The sequence below is a fragment of the Elephas maximus genome, chromosome 19 (genome assembly GCF_024166365.1).
Source record: "Elephas maximus indicus isolate mEleMax1 chromosome 19, mEleMax1 primary haplotype, whole genome shotgun sequence".
Classification (NCBI taxonomy): Eukaryota; Metazoa; Chordata; class Mammalia; order Proboscidea; family Elephantidae; genus Elephas; species Elephas maximus.
The window spans coordinates 68,349,967-68,368,077 of NC_064837.1; the positions used below are offsets into that span (position 1 = coordinate 68,349,967).

The 18,111-nt window shown below is 55.2% G+C and overlaps 2 protein-coding genes across 13 annotated transcripts in view; one reads left to right on the forward strand and one right to left on the reverse strand.

Annotated features, from left to right (window-relative positions):
* PGS1 (phosphatidylglycerophosphate synthase 1) overlaps positions 1–15,756 on the forward strand; it is a 48,902-nt gene extending 33,146 nt beyond the window's left edge. For 3 of the 12 annotated variants that reach the window (XR_007513960.1, XR_007513964.1, XR_007513963.1), the window contains one exon: positions 520–599. Coding sequence is in view for 3 of the 12 variants with exons in the window: in XM_049859136.1 (XP_049715093.1) it covers positions 236–388 (153 nt within the window). In the remaining 9 variants the exon portion in view is untranslated. Of the gene's footprint in view, positions 1–235; positions 397–519; positions 648–4,331; positions 4,936–15,696 lie in introns of those variants that run through there. The other 9 variants (XR_007513965.1, XM_049859137.1, XR_007513961.1 and 6 more) reach the window with 7 other exon arrangements.
* DNAH17 (dynein axonemal heavy chain 17) overlaps positions 3,983–18,111 on the reverse strand; it is a 115,242-nt gene continuing 101,113 nt past the window's right edge. Inside the window, exons 71-80 of the mRNA XM_049859135.1 lie at positions 17,021–17,169; positions 16,120–16,247; positions 14,018–14,245; positions 12,472–12,663; positions 9,305–9,484; positions 8,817–8,999; positions 7,383–7,565; positions 6,663–6,806; positions 5,642–5,867; positions 3,983–4,424 (exon numbers count right to left, since the gene is read on the reverse strand). Of these exons, the coding sequence (XP_049715092.1) occupies positions 4,177–4,424; positions 5,642–5,867; positions 6,663–6,806; positions 7,383–7,565; positions 8,817–8,999; positions 9,305–9,484; positions 12,472–12,663; positions 14,018–14,245; positions 16,120–16,247; positions 17,021–17,169 (1,861 nt within the window). The 3' untranslated portion in view covers positions 3,983–4,176. The remainder of the gene's footprint in view (positions 4,425–5,641; positions 5,868–6,662; positions 6,807–7,382; positions 7,566–8,816; positions 9,000–9,304; positions 9,485–12,471; positions 12,664–14,017; positions 14,246–16,119; positions 16,248–17,020; positions 17,170–18,111) is intronic.

Consider the following 18,111-nt stretch of genomic DNA (forward strand, 5'->3'; position numbering starts at 1 on the left):
CTTTTTTTTTTTTAATAGTGTTCATGTATTTTTTTCATTTTTTTAAATATATAGGTAACAGAACGTTTGCCATTTCAACCCTCTTCCCAGGTACAGTTAGTGACGTTTAATACGGTCACTGTGTTGTCCAACCACCACCCTTAACAGAGGCTCACTGTACCCTAAGCATTGTGCCTTCCTTTCTCCTTTCTTCCCGCCTGCCGAGGGGAACATTTGAAATGTTTTTTTCCTTAAGCTGCATTTCTCAACTCCTCCATATCTGGTCTTGGAGGTCTTCCGGAAACCCAGGCTTCCCAGCTCCTCTAAGGGATGTTTTGCAGAGGCAACTTGTACAGACTGGCCTGTCCCTTGCCCCGAGCATGCCCGCTGGTCTCTGGGCCGCGGCTGACACGTGAGGTCGGTGTTTTCCCTGGGCTAGTCTGAGGTTCTGGGCTGGGGCCAGCAGGCTGTGTCACCCGTGCTGGGTGTCACCTGTGCTGGAGGGGACACTGACGATTCCCATTTGTTCTTCTTCCTCAGGAGCAAGAGCAGCTCTACCTGAGGTCAGGTGTGGTGTCCTCAGCCACCTTTGAGCAGCCAAGCCGGAAGGTGAAGCTCTGGGTGAAGATGGTGACCCCACTAATTAAGAACTTCTTCTGAGGACAGAGGTGTGTCTCTGGTGCCGACCCTCAGCAGGGCTTTCCCGGGAGCTCGCTGGTAGGGCTGCTGGGGCTTCCGAGTCGACCAGTGCTCCCAGGGTCCCCGTCATTGGTCGGGTGCAGAGCGCTCCCAGGGACCCGGTCATTGCTTGAGTGTAGAGTGCTGTATTTCCACGGTCACAGCTGCCCTCACCAGTGTGTTGGAGCCTAGGCAGCCTCTTCCCCTTCCCCTTGTTCTCTGAGCCCCAGGCTGGCTGTGGAGGGGTCAGTGCCGTGTGGGCCAGCCGCGGTGGGGTCAGCATGTGTGGCAGTCCTGGAGTAGGTCCCAGACAAGGGACCCAGGTGGCAGAAAGGCAAGTCCAGCTCTCCCTCCTGGGAGGGAGCACAGTGGCAGGACAGTGGAAAGCTGGGGAAGGAGGGAGTACCCCTGGTTGGGAGAGTGGCTCTGGCTCCCGTCCTGGGCTGTGCGCACCAGGCCATGGGTATTGCCTTGCTCTCTCCTTGACGTGGCTGTGACATACGGTTACCACGCTGTCATGTTCTGGAAGTGTGAAGTTGAGTAACAGGGCTCTCGCTGCGCCCTCAGAGGAGCCTTCCAGTGGTGGCAGAAGCTGCCGGCGTGGAGAGCTGCCCGCCGGGGCCACATCACTCAGTGTAGGCCTAGCCCGGAGTCCGGCAGGGCTGCGCTACCATGAGAGGCGGCATCTCTCTGGATATACCCCCTCTTCCCTGTTTTTCAGTGCATGGCTAGTGCACTGTGCAGAGTTTGGCACATATGGTTGCAGCTGGGTTCTCCTCTGAGTGGCCCTCATTTTTACCGTATCTGCTCGGAAGGTGTTTTTATGCAGGGCAGGCTTAACACACGTGCCGTGTGTATTTATGACAGACAGTAGGTCTCAGAACTGTCCAGCTTACTCCCTCCTGCTTCAGGTGTGTGGCCCTGGCTCAGGGAGGCCCCCTGGAGAGGAGGCCTGTGGCTGGGCGCTGGAGGAGTCTGGAGTCCGCCTCTGCTCTGTCCCTCGGGAGCAGTGTCCCAGTCTCCCTCCTGTGGCCATTCCATGGGGTTCGGGAAGGCTGCGGTCATCTGTTGTGAGCATGGGGGACCTTCAGGGTCGGGAGGACCTGGTCTTAGACCCAGGACATTGGCGCATTCCTCCCTGGCCAGGTGGCTGTGCAGGTTTTTAATGAGGGGCTGGGGAGAGGGTGGAGTGGGTGGCTATGGCCACACACAGCACATCCGTTAATGCTGTTGGCCTTCAAACCAGTCATTAGATTGTCCTGTTGGATAATTAGCCAAGAGAAGCCAAAGGAATGTGCAGGGCCCCTGGGTTTCTGTGTGGAGAGAGGCTTTCGGTAAACAGCACACATTCCTGCAGATTCCGTGGGACCAGAGTAAAGCCCATCGTGCTGCGGCCGCGCTTGGGCAATCCGTGGTGCCGTTTCTGCTGCCCTTGGCTGCCCGTGCCGGCCCTGGGCCCTGTTCACTGCTAATTGACATCAGGACCGTCCTTTACAGGCTTCCCAGCCCTCGGAGCACCCAGGAGTGCTCCCCACCCAGGCCCCCTGACACGTTGTCAGCCAGGAGAATCCAGACGAGGTGTAGCAAGCAAGTGCCTCGACCTCCTGGCACAATAGGGTTGTCCCCCAGGGGTGAATCATCTGGAAAGTTTGACGAGAATTCTGTCAGCTAGCCACAACCCCTACGTGTGGAGTGAATTAGGGTTTATTTCAGGCTCTCAAGGCAAAACTGGAAAAACGCCAAATTTGTGGGTATCGCAGTCATCGAGAATGAGTTGCTGGGTGGCTGCTGGCAGCTTTGTCTCTCCTAGTCATAGAGTGACCCCTGCAGCCTGGCCCTTAGGTCTGGACACCACGGACTGTAGCGCCCCCTCCTGGCCGGAGAGGCAGCTGCCCTGAGCCACGCTAGTTTGCACCAGCTCCTGCCTGTCTGCTGTGACTCCAAAGGGTCTGGCGTCTGTGCCCTACAGAGGGACGGTGAAGGGCATTCTTCCTTCTCTGATCGGCACCTGGCCCCAGGATTGGGCGTTGCCAGCCTCAGAGTGAGGGTTCTGGGACGTCTCGGGTTTGGTGTGCACGCACCCGGAAGCCGTGCTCTTTCTTGAGGATGCAGTTGAACTTGGAACCAGGGTGTGCCCTCCCCAGGCCCCCAGGTTCTCAGCTGCATCCCCCTCTCGTCTGCACCCCACTGCCCAGGCCTGGCACGTGGCCCCCAATGACAGGCCAGCCCCTTGCTGGGGCCATCCTGCTGGTAGCGGCGTGGCCTGGAAGGGTCGCACACGTTTGGCTTCACTGGTTCCGCTTTTGCCAAAATCATTCCAGTTGCAGTCAGATGGAGGCCCAAGGTGTCAGCTGGCCCTGTCTCCAGGCCCAGGCCCCGGACCCCAGGCAGAGCGCAGTCATGTTCCTCGGCCCTCTGCCCCCCAGGCCTGAGACGCAGAGAGACTAAAGGCCTTGCCCGAGGGACTGGGCACTTGGCATTCCTGCACCCAGAGTCCAGCACAGAGGAGCCTCTTTCTTTTGGAGGTTGGATTTCTTGGCCTCAGCTTCTGTGCCATGGTGGGGTGAGAATGGTGGCCGTGTGTCCATCTTGAGCATCTTGACTTGTCCTATCACATCCTAATAAGCTCCCGGCCCTCTCCCCAGCCACCAGGCCAGAAGCTGTAGGGCAAGCTGCTGGGGCCAGTCACCAGCTGGCAGCTTCAGGGAGGGGGATCATACAACTAGAGGGGACTGCGGGCTCGGGTGATTTTCTTTGGAAATGAGAAACCTGTGGCCTCCAAGGCACTGGCCCAGGTGCAGGGTGCCCCCACACCCCCGCCATGGTCCCACATTCTTACGTTCCCAGCTGTTTCTGAAAGCATAGCTGGTTGAAGGGGGCTCCTCAGCTATGGGAGATGATGGCCCCTGTGTGGAGTGGTTTGTCCATAGTCTGGGGCGGGGAGAGCCACTGCTGTGATGGAGAGAGGTCGTCCTGTCCCTGGGAGAAGGGACAGTGCTGTAGGATGGACAGTCATGGCTGTGTATGGAGGTGACCCCAGAAGAAGGGACAGTGCTGTAGGGAGGATAGTCACGGCCGTGTGTGGAGGTGGCTGCTCTGGGTATGGCGGAGGGAGGGATTGCTGTGCCCTGACCCCAGGTGCTGCCAACCAGCCAGGGAAGCCAGGGTTTGAGGGCTGAGTTCTTGGATGCTTGACTCCCTCTTAAGCCACGCCAAGCCTACCTCGGGCCCCGGAGGCCGTCAGGAATAGCGCTGATGGCCGGTGGCGTGAATCAGAGCCGCAGACCGAGTGACTTCTAGGGTTTAATGTGCTGCCCTCCTCCCTGCAGCCCCACCCTTTGGCTAGTCCAGACACGCTTTGTTGTAGAGTGCGCCCATTATTTCAGAAAACAGAGAGCGAACATCTGTTCCTATGAAAATAATAAGGGTGGTGAGGCTGAGTGTCTGATTGGAAGTCGTGGTCAGGCCGTCTGTCTGTCCCGAGAGCATGGGGGGTGGGCCGCGCAGGACCCAGCCCTGCTAGACCTGCAGGAGCAGTGCCACGGCCGCCAGGATCCACTTGGCTGCCTTTTCCTTGGTCTTGAGGTTGAAGGTCCACACGTAGGTGGGCCCACGGATGCGTGTTTTGTAGACTGGGCACTCATAGATGTTCTTGGTCTCCATGCGGTCCACAGGGATGGCCTTAATGAAGATGACTGGCATGGCTGGCGTCAGCTCCTTCAGCCGCGCTTCTGCGATGACTCCCGTCTGTGTGTCCCAGCGAGCACCTGCAGGGACAGAGCAGCCGGGGATGCAGTGGACCCTGCCTGTGGGGATGCCAGGGGACCCCTCCCCCTGGCAGAGGTGGGCTGGGCCTGAGCCTCAGTCCTGGCTCTGTCCCCAGGTGCCAGGGGCCAGGCTGGCCCAGGCACTGCCAACAGTGGGGCTGATGCAGGACTTCTCAGGTCAGCGATGAGCACGCCCTGGCTGCCCAGGTGCCCGCTCTGCTCTGAGGAACAGCTGACACTGAGGTGCTCGGGCCCGTCCGTTTCCGCTCCGGCACTCAGAGCCTCCTCTGCCAGCCTCCTCCAGTTCTGTGGCAGGAAAGCCCAACTCCAGCTGCACTTAGGGCGGCCCAACTCCCCGACGCCCTCCGCGTGCAGACGCAGAATGAGTGATTACACATACGCATCTATAAACCCCGCCTGCCTTGAACCAGACCACCGGTATTTCTGCTTACCCTATTTCATGATGTTTTTATTTCCTGTCTGTAATTCCAAAATAAACACGGAGAATGGCTGGGCTGTGCTCATCTTTGGTGATACGGGGACTGGGGAGGGGGTGTCTTCACCTTTGCTGGCCTTGCCTGACCACTGACAGGTTAGGGGTGGCAGTGGCCACTGTGTGGCACGGGTTTGTGGTGGCAGATGGACCCAGAGTGGCCTGGGGATGTGGCCTCCCCAGTTCTCCTCTGGCCTGCTCCTGGTGGCAGGGATGGGGCTCTGAGAGAATCCTACTGTGTGCTTGTGCCCCCTCGTCCCTCCTGCCACCAGGGCCTGGCCACGTGATGGCTGCATTGGGCTCCAGAGGAGAGATGGTAAGCCACGGCCTTTGCCCTCAGCCGGGGCCCAGGGGCCAGGGGACTGGACGGGAGTACTGGGTCCAGAGGGGAGCAGCTGGACCCCATTACCTCTGCCACAGCCCTTACCCACAAGCTGACACCCAGGGCCCCTGCTCCAAGATAGGGGGGCCCCTTTCCTCGCTGCCTTCAAAGGGATTAAGCTGCTCTCAAAGCGCCATCATCCCAGTAAGCAGGGTCTGAGCCAGCCGACTGGGATGGAATGTTCCGGCCTCTGCCAGGCCTTGATTTGAGCACGTTCTCAGGCCCAGACGAATGCCATCTGAGTGGTCAGCCTGGCCCCAAGCTCCCCAGCAGCCCCCTCCGGCCCCGCAGCACAGCTGTCTGAGCTGGTTTTCTTGGCTTCCGCGACCAGCGCCACTTTACCTTCCATGAACAGCCCGTACACGTAGGAGCCCTCTCGAGGGGGTGCGGTCATGTCCTCCCGGTTCTTCTTGGTCACCTCCACGGACAGGCACATCTTGTCCAGCGGCCACTCATTCTTCCTGGCCATGGACTGCATGATGGCCGTGAGGAAGGACTGTGGGTTGAAGAAGCCTGCCAGCCACACGGTCGTCGGCAGTGCGAAGTCTGTCGTCCAGGCCTCGAGCTCCTGCGGGGAAGCAGGCAGAGCTGAGAGGAGGGCCGCTCCCTGCCTCCCAGAGCCCAGAGTGCTTTGCCAACAGTGATGAGTGCTGCTCGGCTGCCTTCCCGTGGTGAGCCTCACTGTCTGGCTCCATATTAAATGAGAGACGGGAAGGGTCAAGAAGGGAATGGCGACATGGGAGAGTAAGGAGCCTTGGTGATGCAGTGGTTAGGAGCTCGGCTGCTAACCAGAAGGTCAGCATTTCAAATCCACCAGCCACTCCTTGGAAACCTGAGGCATTTTACTCTGACCTATAGGGTTGCTCTGGGTCAGAATTGATAGCAACTCTTTTTTTTAAGAGAGGCTTCTGCCTTTGTGTAAGAGCTACGGCTGCTAACCAGAAGGTCAGCAGTTCAAATCCAGGCGCTCCTTGGAAACCCCATGGGGCAGCTCTACTTTGTCCTTTAGGGTTGTTATGAGTTGGAATCGACTCGACAGGAACAGGATTTTTTTTTGGTTCTGCCCTTGTCACTTGGCTGCAGAGAAGGCAGCCGGCCCCCACAGCTTCCCTTTTCTGCTCGTTGGAGAGAACGCTCTGTTTTTGTGCTGATAGTCAGAGCTGCTTGTTTTCTTGGGGAGGAAATGCTGCGTTGTACTGGCCTTTGCATGGCGTGGACAGGCCCTTCTGGCCACCCTGATAGAGTCCTGGCCAGCAGGAGCCTTCAGCCCTGGCGGGGACACTCTCCCTTTCACACTGCACCCCGCAGTGCCTGGGTGCTCCAGTACACCCTAGCAGCAGCCCCTGGAGGGCAGCCTCCTTACCCTGATGCGGAGCAGCAGGTCTGCATACCAGGCTGCCAGGCCCATCATGGAGGGGTAGGCCCGGGCCACCCACGTGTCAGGCACCGTGTCATAGAACAGAGCCGTGGACAGGTCCTCCATGTCAGTCGTGATGGTCAGCTCCCCCTGGAATACACACAGTGCTGGGGGGCCTGCACGTCCTCCCCGCCCCCAGCCGACGTGGTCAGTGATTTGCTCCTTCTGCCTCAATGTGTCGTGAGCTGTTGAGAGAATTCCGTGGGGGGCAGGACTGAGGTGGGTCTGATGGAGCCCGCTCGGCCACACCAGTGTCTCCTGCCAGGGGACAATCAGGATACCCCCTCCTCCCCCGTTCTGGAGCCCACGGGGCCATGTGTAGTTCTCAAATTCCTGGCTTCAACCATGAGACAAAAGATAGTGGGGTCTGATAGCAATAAGGCAGTACTTACATGCACACACGTGCACACGCGCACACACACACACAAAGCCAGCTGCCCTCGAGTGGACTCTGACTCCTAGCGACCCCACATGTGTCAGAGTAGAACTGCCCGATGGGGTTTTCAGTGGCGGATTCCCGAGTGTCCAGAATGCCAGGCTGGGGCGTGAAGGGGTAGGCAGCACCATGCCAATGCCAAGGAGCTGAGGTGCGAGTGGCGTGGGGTCGCTGGCTAGCCTACCCGCCATGTCACATTCCTGGGGTCTCCCAACCTATACTTTTTTTACCTTAAGCCCCAGGTTGAGCTCCTTGAGCGAACGGCGCATCTCATTGGTTAGGATGTTCATTCTTTCACATTCTTGAAAGGCGACCACCACATAGGGTGTCTTCTCCACTGCCTTGGCCATGATCTCCGCCATGTTGAATGCCTCTGGGATCTTCTCGAGAATATCGTCCAGTACCGCCTTCACCTGAAAATTTCCAGCAGGTCAGAGCAGGAACCCTTCCTGCCCCAGGGGCTCATGGTCGGAATCCAGAGGAAAGGGGAGAGGTGAGTGGAGTCGCAGAAGAATCAGGACCAGAGCTGCTGCCATGCGCCTCACGGTGGGGGAACCTTGGGTAGCAGGCTTAGGGTGCTCTGGTCCCATGGCAGGACCACACAGTGGTGGCCTGGGGCCATCAGGCATCCCTGGAGCCAAGCTGGTTTCCCTCCCTCCATCACATTCACCAGGCAGCCCTGGGATTGTGACTTTGTCCTCATGTTGGTTGTAGAGTCCGCGCTGGTCACAGGGGGCCCACGGGGGTCATGTGCGCCACCGCACTTCACACCTTCCTTGTTTCAATCATCAGACAACAGATCATGGGGTCTAATGGCAATAAACCAAAGAAACCAAACCCTTTGCCCTTGAGTCTATTCTAACTCACAGCGATCCTATAGAACAGAGTAGAACTGCCCCTAGAGTTTCCAAGGCTGTGATCTTTAAGAAAGCAGACTGCCACATCTTTCTCCTGCAGAACGGCGGGTGGGTTTGAACTGCCGACCTTTTTGATAACAGCCGACTGCTCTAACCACTGCATCACCAGCGCTCCTACATCCTGAGCCTTCCTGAGTCTGTGTGTCTGTAGGACGTATGCTGCCCGTGGTCAGCACTCAGCACACCTGAAGGACTGTCTTAACGCCCCTTGGCTGTCCTGGGAAGGCCAGAATCCCTGCCCTTGTGGGATGCCAGCTGCTCTCTTTGTGTGCCCAGGGCAGGGGTGGAGAGTGGGCTGGCACTGTGTTGGGCCCTAAGCATATGAGCAGACTGCCTGGGCCTGGGGCTGAGGGGTCGTGGACAGATACTCAGCCCTGACAATCCCCTAACCTCCCCACCCCAGGCTAGTGGTTTGCATGAGCCTGCATCTGGGACACCTCAGGCCCCACCCTAGATGTCCAGTTCCGAGGTTTGAGTTGGGGCCAGAATGTGCCTTGCTAACGGCCCCCAGGAAACCCTGGTAGCATAGTGGTTAAGTGCTACGGCTGCTAACCAAATAGTCGGCAGTTCGAATCCAGGTGGTCTGTGGAAACTCTATGGGGCAGTTCTACTCCGTCCTATAGGGTCACTATGAGTCGGAATCGACTTGACAGCACTGGGTTTGGGTTTTTTGGTTTAATGGCCCCCAGGTCCTCCTGACAGTCCCGCTTGTCCCTGTGGCTGGTGACTGGGTACTAGGTGTCCTGCCTTTTCCTCTCGAGACACCCCCGTGCCGGCCCCCGAGTCCGTCTCCTTGGGCTGCATCTCCAGGACGGTGCGAAACAGCTTCTCCGAGGTGACCGTCAGAAAGCCAATCTCAGCGTTGGGGTGCAGGCCGTACAGATAGGGGCTCTCCGGGGGCAGGTTCTCGTCAATGTATTCATGGTAACCCTGGAAAGAGGTGCCAATGAGCTGGCTGCCAAGGCTCACTCACAGGCTCTGTCTGTTAAGCGTTCGGAGCCAGAACCTCCCACCCACGCACGTCTGCCATCTGTGGACTGCCCCCCACCCCATATGCATAGTGGAAATTTCCATTCCCCCTCCCCAGAGGTTGCACTTCAAGCCCTCTGTCCTCTGGGTCGCTGGAGCTCTCAATTACTGTAGCCCCCTTGGCCCGGCCATCCTGAACCTCTGCCCCCATGCCTCCCCTGGTGACAGCGTGTCTAACCTGGTACCCGGGGGCTGCCCCGCCTCACCTTGTAGTCCAGGTTGGGGGGCGTCTGGAAGCCAGGGGCCAGCAGCACCTCACCCTCCAGCATCTCTCCCCGGAGGTACTCTGCCAGGTACGTCCTGCATAGCCGGCGGTCCCAGTCATCCGTGATGTGACCACCGTACATGATCTCCCCGAAAAGGTAGCGGAGGTCATCCCAGGGCACCTGAGGAGGGGGAGGCCGTTAGGGAAAGCCACCCCACGTACAACAGTTCGGAACCTTGCGCGGTGCTGGGCCATCTTCACGAGCCTGGTGTGTTGGGAGTCCATTGCTGGCTATGGAGTCGGTCCATCCTGGGGAGGGGGGGTTCCCTCGTTGTCCTCATGTTTGTGTGATTTGTCTCAGGAGTTTATACTCAAAATGTTATTCTTTCAATGATACTGGTGAGGAGTGAGCCTCTTGGCTCAAGTAGACACGTGAGACTATGTGGGCAGCTCCTGTCTGGAGGCGAGATGAGAAGGCAGAGGGGGACAGGAGCTGGCTAAATGGACATGGGGAATACAGGGTGGAGAGGAGGAGTGTGCTGTCTCATCGGGGAGAGCGGCTAGGAGAACATAGCAAGGTGTGTATAAGTTTTTGTATGAGAGACTGACTTGATTTGTAAACTTTCACTTAAAGCACAATAAATTAAATTAAAAAAAAAAAAAAACCACTTAATATGCTCACAGTGATGCTTAAAGGCAAATAGTCCCATTTCCCAGAAATAAAATTAGTGCTCAGAGACAGAGGTGGGTTGAAAATTTTATGTGTAAGACCATATTCCCTACAGAATAAACGAGCAATTAAATTATTAAAAAAACGTTATTTTTTCAACTATCATTTTGTGACTTAAGAAATACCCGGCGTAAGTATATTCTGAGCGGCTTTTTCTGCATTTATTTGTTGTGGCGGCAGCTTGTGTTTTTTAGTCGTGGTAAACGGACAGGTAACCAAACGCTGGCTATTTCAGCGACCTTCCCACGTCCAGTGCAGCCACGTTATGCTCATCACATCGTCCAACCAGCACCCTGGGGCGTGGTTTTTAAACGGATTTTTGGGAGTTCTCCATGCGTTCTGGATACAGATCCTTCGCCGGTTACGTGTGTTGCAGGTACCTTCTCCCAGCTTGTGGCTTGTTTGTCCACTTTCTTTATGCTTTCTTCAATAAAAAACTCTAATTTTTCAAAACTTGTGGTAAATCTGTAGCTAACAAAACATTTGCCGTTTCAGCCATCCTCACACGAACAGTTCAGCATCACGTTCAACCATCGCCATTAACCCTTCCAAAACTTTCCCATCACCCTTCACAGAGGCAGTTTCTGTCTTTCTTGTAAGGTGGAGGTGACTTCACCACCCGCCTTCACTGCCCCCACGTGCTGCCTCCTAGGGTCAGTCCTTTCAGGGGCCGGGGCAGCGGAACTCCTAACAAGGCATGGATGCCATCTGTTTCCTGCGCCCCCGGATAGAGCCCCGAGTGCTGATTAGAGATACCATCGCCAGGCCTGCCCCTGAGAGTCGGAGTCAGTGGGTCTGTGTTTTTAACAAACATCCAGCTGATCTCTGTCTTCCGGCCAGTGTGGGAAGCACGGCTGGACTCCTTCAGTCGAGCTGGGGGGAGAGGATGGGGCCGCGGGACACAGCCCACTCCACTGCAGGCCTCCGCAGGAAAAGGGTGGGGGCTGGCAGTGTGTCCGCAGAGGGGGAGAGGCCTCCGGGGACACAGGGAGGCCAGGCCAGGGCGCTTGGTGCAGGCGGCTTGGTCCTGACACCCTGCTTATCCTCAGGAGGTCTGGGAGCGGCAGGGCCCTGACACCATGGCTGATGGGACACAGTCCACTCCAGCAGGCTCTCCGAGTTTTCTGGGCCGTTTTCATCCCCCTCGGTTTGTAAGGGGGAGCTCGCGCCACGGCCCTTTTAGCTGTAGATTTAGGAGCCAAGAGCGAGCAGGGTGAGCCCCAGGGGCGAGGAGGGCACAGCCTCCATGGGGCCCCTGAGGTGGGGCTGTGTTAGCGCCAGGCTTTAGGGTGTCATATCACTGACCCTCCTCACACCCCACTTTGTAGATGGGGCAGCTGATCTGGATGGGGGACGCATTAGGACCCAGGGCTGCACAGCTAGCAAAATAGTGTGGAGGGCTTGAGCCCTGCGAGCTGACCCCAAGCCGGTGTACCTGACCTTCAGCGTGTGTTCCCCAAGCTGTTCCTGACCTCTAGGCCGTGTTCCCCAAATCATGCTCCTGACCTCCAGGCGTGCGTCTGCCACCCGTGTCTCCCCACCTGGCCTGCTGTACCCTCCCTGTGGACTTGTTCCCTGAGGACAGGCTGCCCTCAGTCCTCTGTGGCAGCTGCGCGTGATTTTACACATTTAATTTTCGATAAAACGGAGTACTCCCGTCTTTCCAGGGAGGTGTTTTTGACCCCTCCTTTCCCAAACCTGGGCTCTGTCTTTGACACTGACAGCACTCCCACCGGAGGTGAGGCAGAGGGCCACTGTGTCCCATCTGTGTGCTAGCAGCCCCTCGATGGCCCCGGACAACCTGCTTTCTGGGGCCTGTTCAGGTGCAAGCAGAGCAGGCAGACATCATTGGCCTGGCCCCCAGGGGGTGGTGATAACACAAGAAAAACTGCCAAAACGTTGACGACGACGGCAGGAGGTGTCACAGGACTGGGTCAAAACGATTACACCAGGCTGCTGGGGTCAGAGGTGGTTCTGTTTTTCAGATTTTCTTTGATCTACGAATTGCATTTAATGTCTTTTAAACATAAGACAAAGAACAACATAAGAGACAAAGAAATAAAGAAAGAAGAAATGGAAGAAAGAAAAAGAAGGAGAGAAAGGAAAGGAAGGACAGAAAGAACAAGAAAAAGAACAAATAAAGGAGGGAGGAAGGAAGGGGGGGAGGGAAGGAAAAACCAAAACCCAGTTCCAACTCAGAGTGACCCTACAGGACAGAGTAGAGCCGCCCCATAGGGTTTCCAAGTCAGTAATCTTTATGGAAGCAGATACCACATCTTTCTCTTGTGGAGAGGCCGGTTAGCAGCCGAGCGCTTTAACCACTGCACCACCAGAGCTCCTTATGGGTGGAAAGGGAAGGGAAGAGGAAGAGTGGAAAGGGGAGGCGAGGGGAGGGGAGGGAATCCCATCACACCCCGGGGTGTGACTTTGTGTCTGACCTTGGTGTTGGCCTCCAGGTAGTTGTAGAGCACGTTGATGGAGATGGTGAGGTCCCCGTTGTTGAAGGGGTACGACCTGTTCCAGCCCTGGGCTCCAAACTTGCGCCTCTCGGCCACCACGGCGTGGAAGTAGCACAGGGCGAACAGTATGCACTTAAACTCAATCTCCTTGGTGCACATCTCCAGCGTGTCCTAGGTCACAGGGCCAGACGTCAGCCAGGTGAGACAGGCAGGCGGAGCTTCACAAGCGGCCCCAGCTGGGTGGGGCCCCGGCCAGGCGCTTCACTGGGGGTGTGGGATGGGGGGCCGGGAAGGGGTGGGCTAAAACTCATGGATCATCATCCGAAAACGAACCGACCGGTCTGTAAAGGCTGAGAGAACATTTCCTTTGTCTTTGTTTCTTTCAGAAATGCAGTTTTATTGCTTTTTAAGTACTTATTACAAGTCAAATTAGGGAGACCTGGTGGTGCAAGGGCTAAGCACTTGACCGCTAACTGAGAGGTCGGTGGTTCAAATTCACCAGTGGCTCCAGGGGAGAAAGACCTGGTGATCTGTTCCCATAAAGGTCACAGCCTAGAAAACCCTGTGGGGCTGTTCGGCTCTATCACATGGGGTCGCTATGAGTTGGACATCTATTCCACGTGGGTGCCCAACAACAAAGCCAAATTATTTATCCTGCCTCCTAATAACACATTTCCCAATTCCGGACATTTCAAGACTTCTTTAATGAAAAATAATGTTCCTTTGTTATTTTCAGCATTTCTCTTCACTTACATACAAACGCTATCCCCCAAGTCTTTAAAAACAATCGGTAACGTCTTCCTAGAAGGGATGGGGACAGCTCAGTCAACCCATTCTTTTTCACGAGGCCCCAGGGAAGGCAAACCCAGCCCAAATTCTGAATCTAGACCCCTGGGTTTGTGAGTTCCACTGTGTTAATCTTTGTACAGTGGTGGTTCAGTACTAGAATTCTCCCCATCCATGCGGGAGACCTGGGTTCGATTCCCTGCCAGTCATCTCATGTGCAACCTTCACCCATCTTTCAGAGGAGGCTAGGTGGCCCAGTGGTTAAAAGCTAGCTGAAGCCTGGAAGGGACCAGGCAGGCCTGTCTCTCAGCCCTCAGTGATGGCACCGGGGAAGAGCCTGGAGGGGATGTTGGGGTAACTGCGCCCCTATCTGCTGCCCTTCCCTCCACGATGTGCCAGGAAGTGCAGCTGTTTCATCCTCCTAAAGGCCTCGGCACCCCACCTCCCAGCCTAAGTCTGGACCAGGTGCCACTCCTGTTCATTGGCCTTGGAACGGGCTGGGGGCTGAGGACCAGGTTCCCATACCCCCCTCCATCTGTCATGGACAGATACTTCTGCAAAATACAATAAAAATGAAACACTAAAGGAAAAAGAGATCACGTGCCTGGACTCACAGCGATGCTACAGCGCCGCACAATCCACTGCGTGCCTGCTCTTGATTTCTGGGTGATTGCAATCACAGAGCAGCAGCTGGCAGTTTGCGCCCTTCCCTGGCCCCGAGCACCCGTGCCCGCCCTACCTGGGTGAAGAGGTCCAGGGCCTTGTGCAGGTTGGCGTGCATGCCGGTGGGTGGCTCGTTGGTGATCTTGATGGCGTTTTCCAGAATGCCCTGGGGGATGATGTGGGACTCAGGGCTGGGGGCCGGCTCGGCGCTGATGAACACCCGGTAGTCCTCGTGGCTGCCCATGCTGTACCGCTCCACCTTCTTGTCCAGGGTGCTCAGCCAGCGTGCCACCAGGTGGATGTTCTGCGGCCAAAACCAGTGCCTCACTGCCTGCCCTGGGCCCGCCGCCCGCCCTCACCAGGTGCTGCTTGTGCTGGGGTCTTTCCAGCTGGGCAGCCGAGGCCCCAGAACTGATTCCTGCCCCACCAGTTCACGCTGTCCAGCCTGGCATCCTCCGAGAAGTGTAAGGCAGAGATGATGTGGTTCCCCACCCCGCCTCACCAGCAGTTCCCCTCTGAAAGATTTGGGTGGGAAAGAAATGATTCAAAGCTGAGGTCTCCGCAGTGGGACCAGACCAGACACTGGATTGAGGCCAACACAAAGTGCAGGGTCCCTGGAAGTCAGGGCAGGCCTGGACGGGGGTAAGTGCAGTGAACCACTAGCTAGAGGGGCCTCGGGGGGGCTCTCAGGTTGAGGAGGGGTGGTCCAGCTATGGCTTAACTAAACGTGGAGAGCAAGCATCCTTGCCCATGTGGCCATTACTGCTTCCCCTAAGTGGGGGAGGGGGAGGAGCAATGCTTCTGTCCATTCGGTGGTTTTGTCTTGTCTCGTTAATAATAGGTCTTTAAGGGATACTGACCTAAGCCATGGTATTTTCAATCGCTTCATATGCATGCGAAAGCTGGAAAATGAATAAGGAAGACTGAAGAAGAATGAATGCCTCTGAATCGTGGTGTTGACAAAGAGTACTGAATATACCATGGACTGCCAGAAGAACGAACAAATCTGTCTTGGAAGAAGTACAGCCAGAATGTTCCTTAGAAGTAAAGGATGGTGAGACTACATCTAACATACTTTGGACATGTTGTCAGGAGGGACCAGTCCCTGGAGAAGGACTTCATGCTTGGTAGAGTAGAGCGTCAGCAAAAGAGGGGAAGACCCTCAAAGAGATGGATTGACGCAATGGCTGCAACAATGGGATCAAGTGTAACAACGATGGTGAGGATGGCAGAGGACCAGGTGGTGTTTCATTCTGTTGTACATGCGGTTGCTGTGAGCCGGAACCGACTCGATGGCACCTAACAGCAACAGTAAGGGGTACTCTGCTATAAGCCTTGGAGTCTTTCTCAATGAAAGAATCTACATCGCCACTCGAGCACACGGTGTCCCTCACCGGGCAGTGCACTCAGGCAGATGTGCAACGCCGTGGACATGTGACAACCACCCTCCTTGAGTGGCTGTAGGATTCTCATCCACATATTTGAATGCAAGTCCCTGTGATGGTTTATTTTGTGTGTCCACTTGGCCAGGCTACGGTTCCCAGTGGTCTGGCCAAACACTAGACTAGTTGCTGTTCTGTAATGTAATCTAATGCAGTGGAGTGTAGTCACCTTGCATTATGTAATGTAATCAATCAGCTGAAAGGGGAGCTCCTTAGGGTGTGGTCTGCCTCCAGACTATAAATAGATATTTTGGCGAAACTAACTCTTTCCTCTTTCTCTCCACTCTGCACTCTTCCTGTCGCCCGACCCAAGGATCTTGGGATGCACACCTGCAGGAATCTCCGGCTTGCTGCCTGACCCTGGGATTTGGGGCTTGCCAGCCCCCAGCATTGCGTGAGCCAATTCCTTGAAGTAATGCCTCTCTCTATGTGCATGTATCTCACCGGTTCTGTTTCTCTAGACAACCCAAGCTGAGACAGTCCCATAGCCTGATTTCTGTTAGGTCTTCAGGCTCCATCCCAAGACCCCCATTGCCGTGGAGTCCAGTCCAACTCATAGTGACCCTACAAACAGAGTAGAACTGCCCCATAGGGTTTCCAAGGAGTGGCTGGTGGATTCAAACTGCTGACCTTTTGGTTAGCAGCTGTAGCTCTTAACGATTGCGCTCCACCCAGGAAGGCAAAATTCAATTCCCACGGCTGCCTTGCACCCACGCCCGGGCCCGGGACCTAGTACCTGCAGAATGACCCAGTGCCCTTTCTCTGCGGCCACGTCCAGCGCATTCTCGGCTACCACCTCTTGTCCCTGGCCCAGGGACACGTTGTGGAGCTTCCCATTGTCTATGGTAAATCCTAGTTTTTTCCCTAAAGGAAACAAAAACAGGACAAACTCAGGGATGATTAAATGCCAAAGACGGTGGCTCCAGGACCCTAAGCCCAGAGTTCCACACACTCCACCCACTTTTTCACTGTGCTCAAGCACACAGAACAAAATTTACCGTTTCAACATTTTTAAAGCGTACAATTCAGCCACATTTAGTACACAGTGGTGCGTTACATTCCATAGATATGGATTCAAACAATATTTGATGTTTTATGTCTGACTTCTATCACTCAGCATAATGTTTTCAAGGTTCATACATGTCATAGCATATATTAAGACTTCACTCTTTCTTATGGCTATGTAATATTCCACTGTACGGATGGACCAGACCTTGTTGATCCATTCATCTGTTGATGGACACTTGAGTTGTTTCCACCTTTTGGCTATTGTGAATAATGCTGCAGTGAACATCGGTGTACAACTCTCTTTTTGAGTCTCAGCTTGCAATTCTTTTGGGTATATACTTAGGAGTGGAATTGCTGGGTCATATGGCAATTCTAGGTTTAACTGTTTGCGGAACAGCACCTGCAGTATTTTACATTTCCACCAGCAATGCTCAAGGGTTCCAGAGCCTCTGTATCTTCGCCAACACTTGTTATTTTCCACTTTTAAACTTATAACCATCCTAGTGGGGGTAAAGCGGTATCTCACTGGGGCTTTGATTTGCATGCCCCTAACGAAAAAAAAAAAAAAATTTTTTTAACGACTAGTTCTCGCTGCATTGATGAGAATGCCGATTGCTGGCTACTCTTACCCAGAGCTTCCACATCTTTCAAGGGGTCGACCCCCGGGGAGAGGATGAAGAAGATGGGTGTGGAAGGGCTGCTCTCCTTGTAGGACTTGGAGAACTCCACGCTCCGGCCCTCTACGAACTTGCTGCCCATCTTCTCCTCCACGAAGTTCCTGGGGGGATGTGCTGGGTCAGAACAAGGACTGGGGCGGAGGTGGGGGGGGCGGGTGGAAGAAGGAGAGCTGTGCTCCAGATGGAAGGGCCTTTTTCTCAGCAGCCTTTCTCAGCAGAGAAAGGTCTCTGGCAGGAAAGCCAACTGTTTACAGCAGCTTTTCATTCTGCAAGGAGAAGGGTGTTGGGGTGGGTGTGTATTCCTCCTCGGCTTTTTATTGGTTACGGACACCCTTTGTGTCCCCTGTGGGGCCCTGAAATGTGCTCTTCCTTCGAGCAACCTAATGCACAGATGGTGGGAAGCAATCTCAGTGAGCTCACGTTACCCCACTTTTCAAAGGCACTCAAGGTCAACCAGGAGGGCAGGCAAGAGGCTGAGGGGGCCGGAACAGGCAACTCCTCAGGGTACCCAGGTGTTACGGATTGAATTGTGTCCCTCCACCCCAAAAAATGTGTGTCAACTTGGCTAGGCCATGATTACCAATATTGTGTGTTTGTCCACCATTTTGTCATCTGATGTGTTTTCCCGATGTGTTGCAAATCCTATCTCTGTGATGTTAATGAGGTGGAATTAGTGGCAGTTATGTTAATGAGGCAGGACTCAATCTAGAAGATTAGGTTGTGTTTTAAGCCAATCTCTTTTGAGATATAAAAGAAGCGAGCAGCGAGACATGGGGACCTCATATCATACCACCAAGAGACAAGGGCCAGGAGAACAGCGTGTCATTTGGATCCAGGGTCCCTGTGCTGGGAAGCTACTCGATCCAGGAAGACTGATGAAAGAATCTTCTCCCAAAAGCCAAACAGAGACAGAAAGCCTTCCCCTGGAGCTGGCACCCTGAATTTGGACTTCTAGCCTCCTAGACAGACTGTGAGAGAATACATTTCTGTTTGTTAAAGTCATCCACTTGTGGTATTTCTGTTACAGCAGCACTAGATGACTA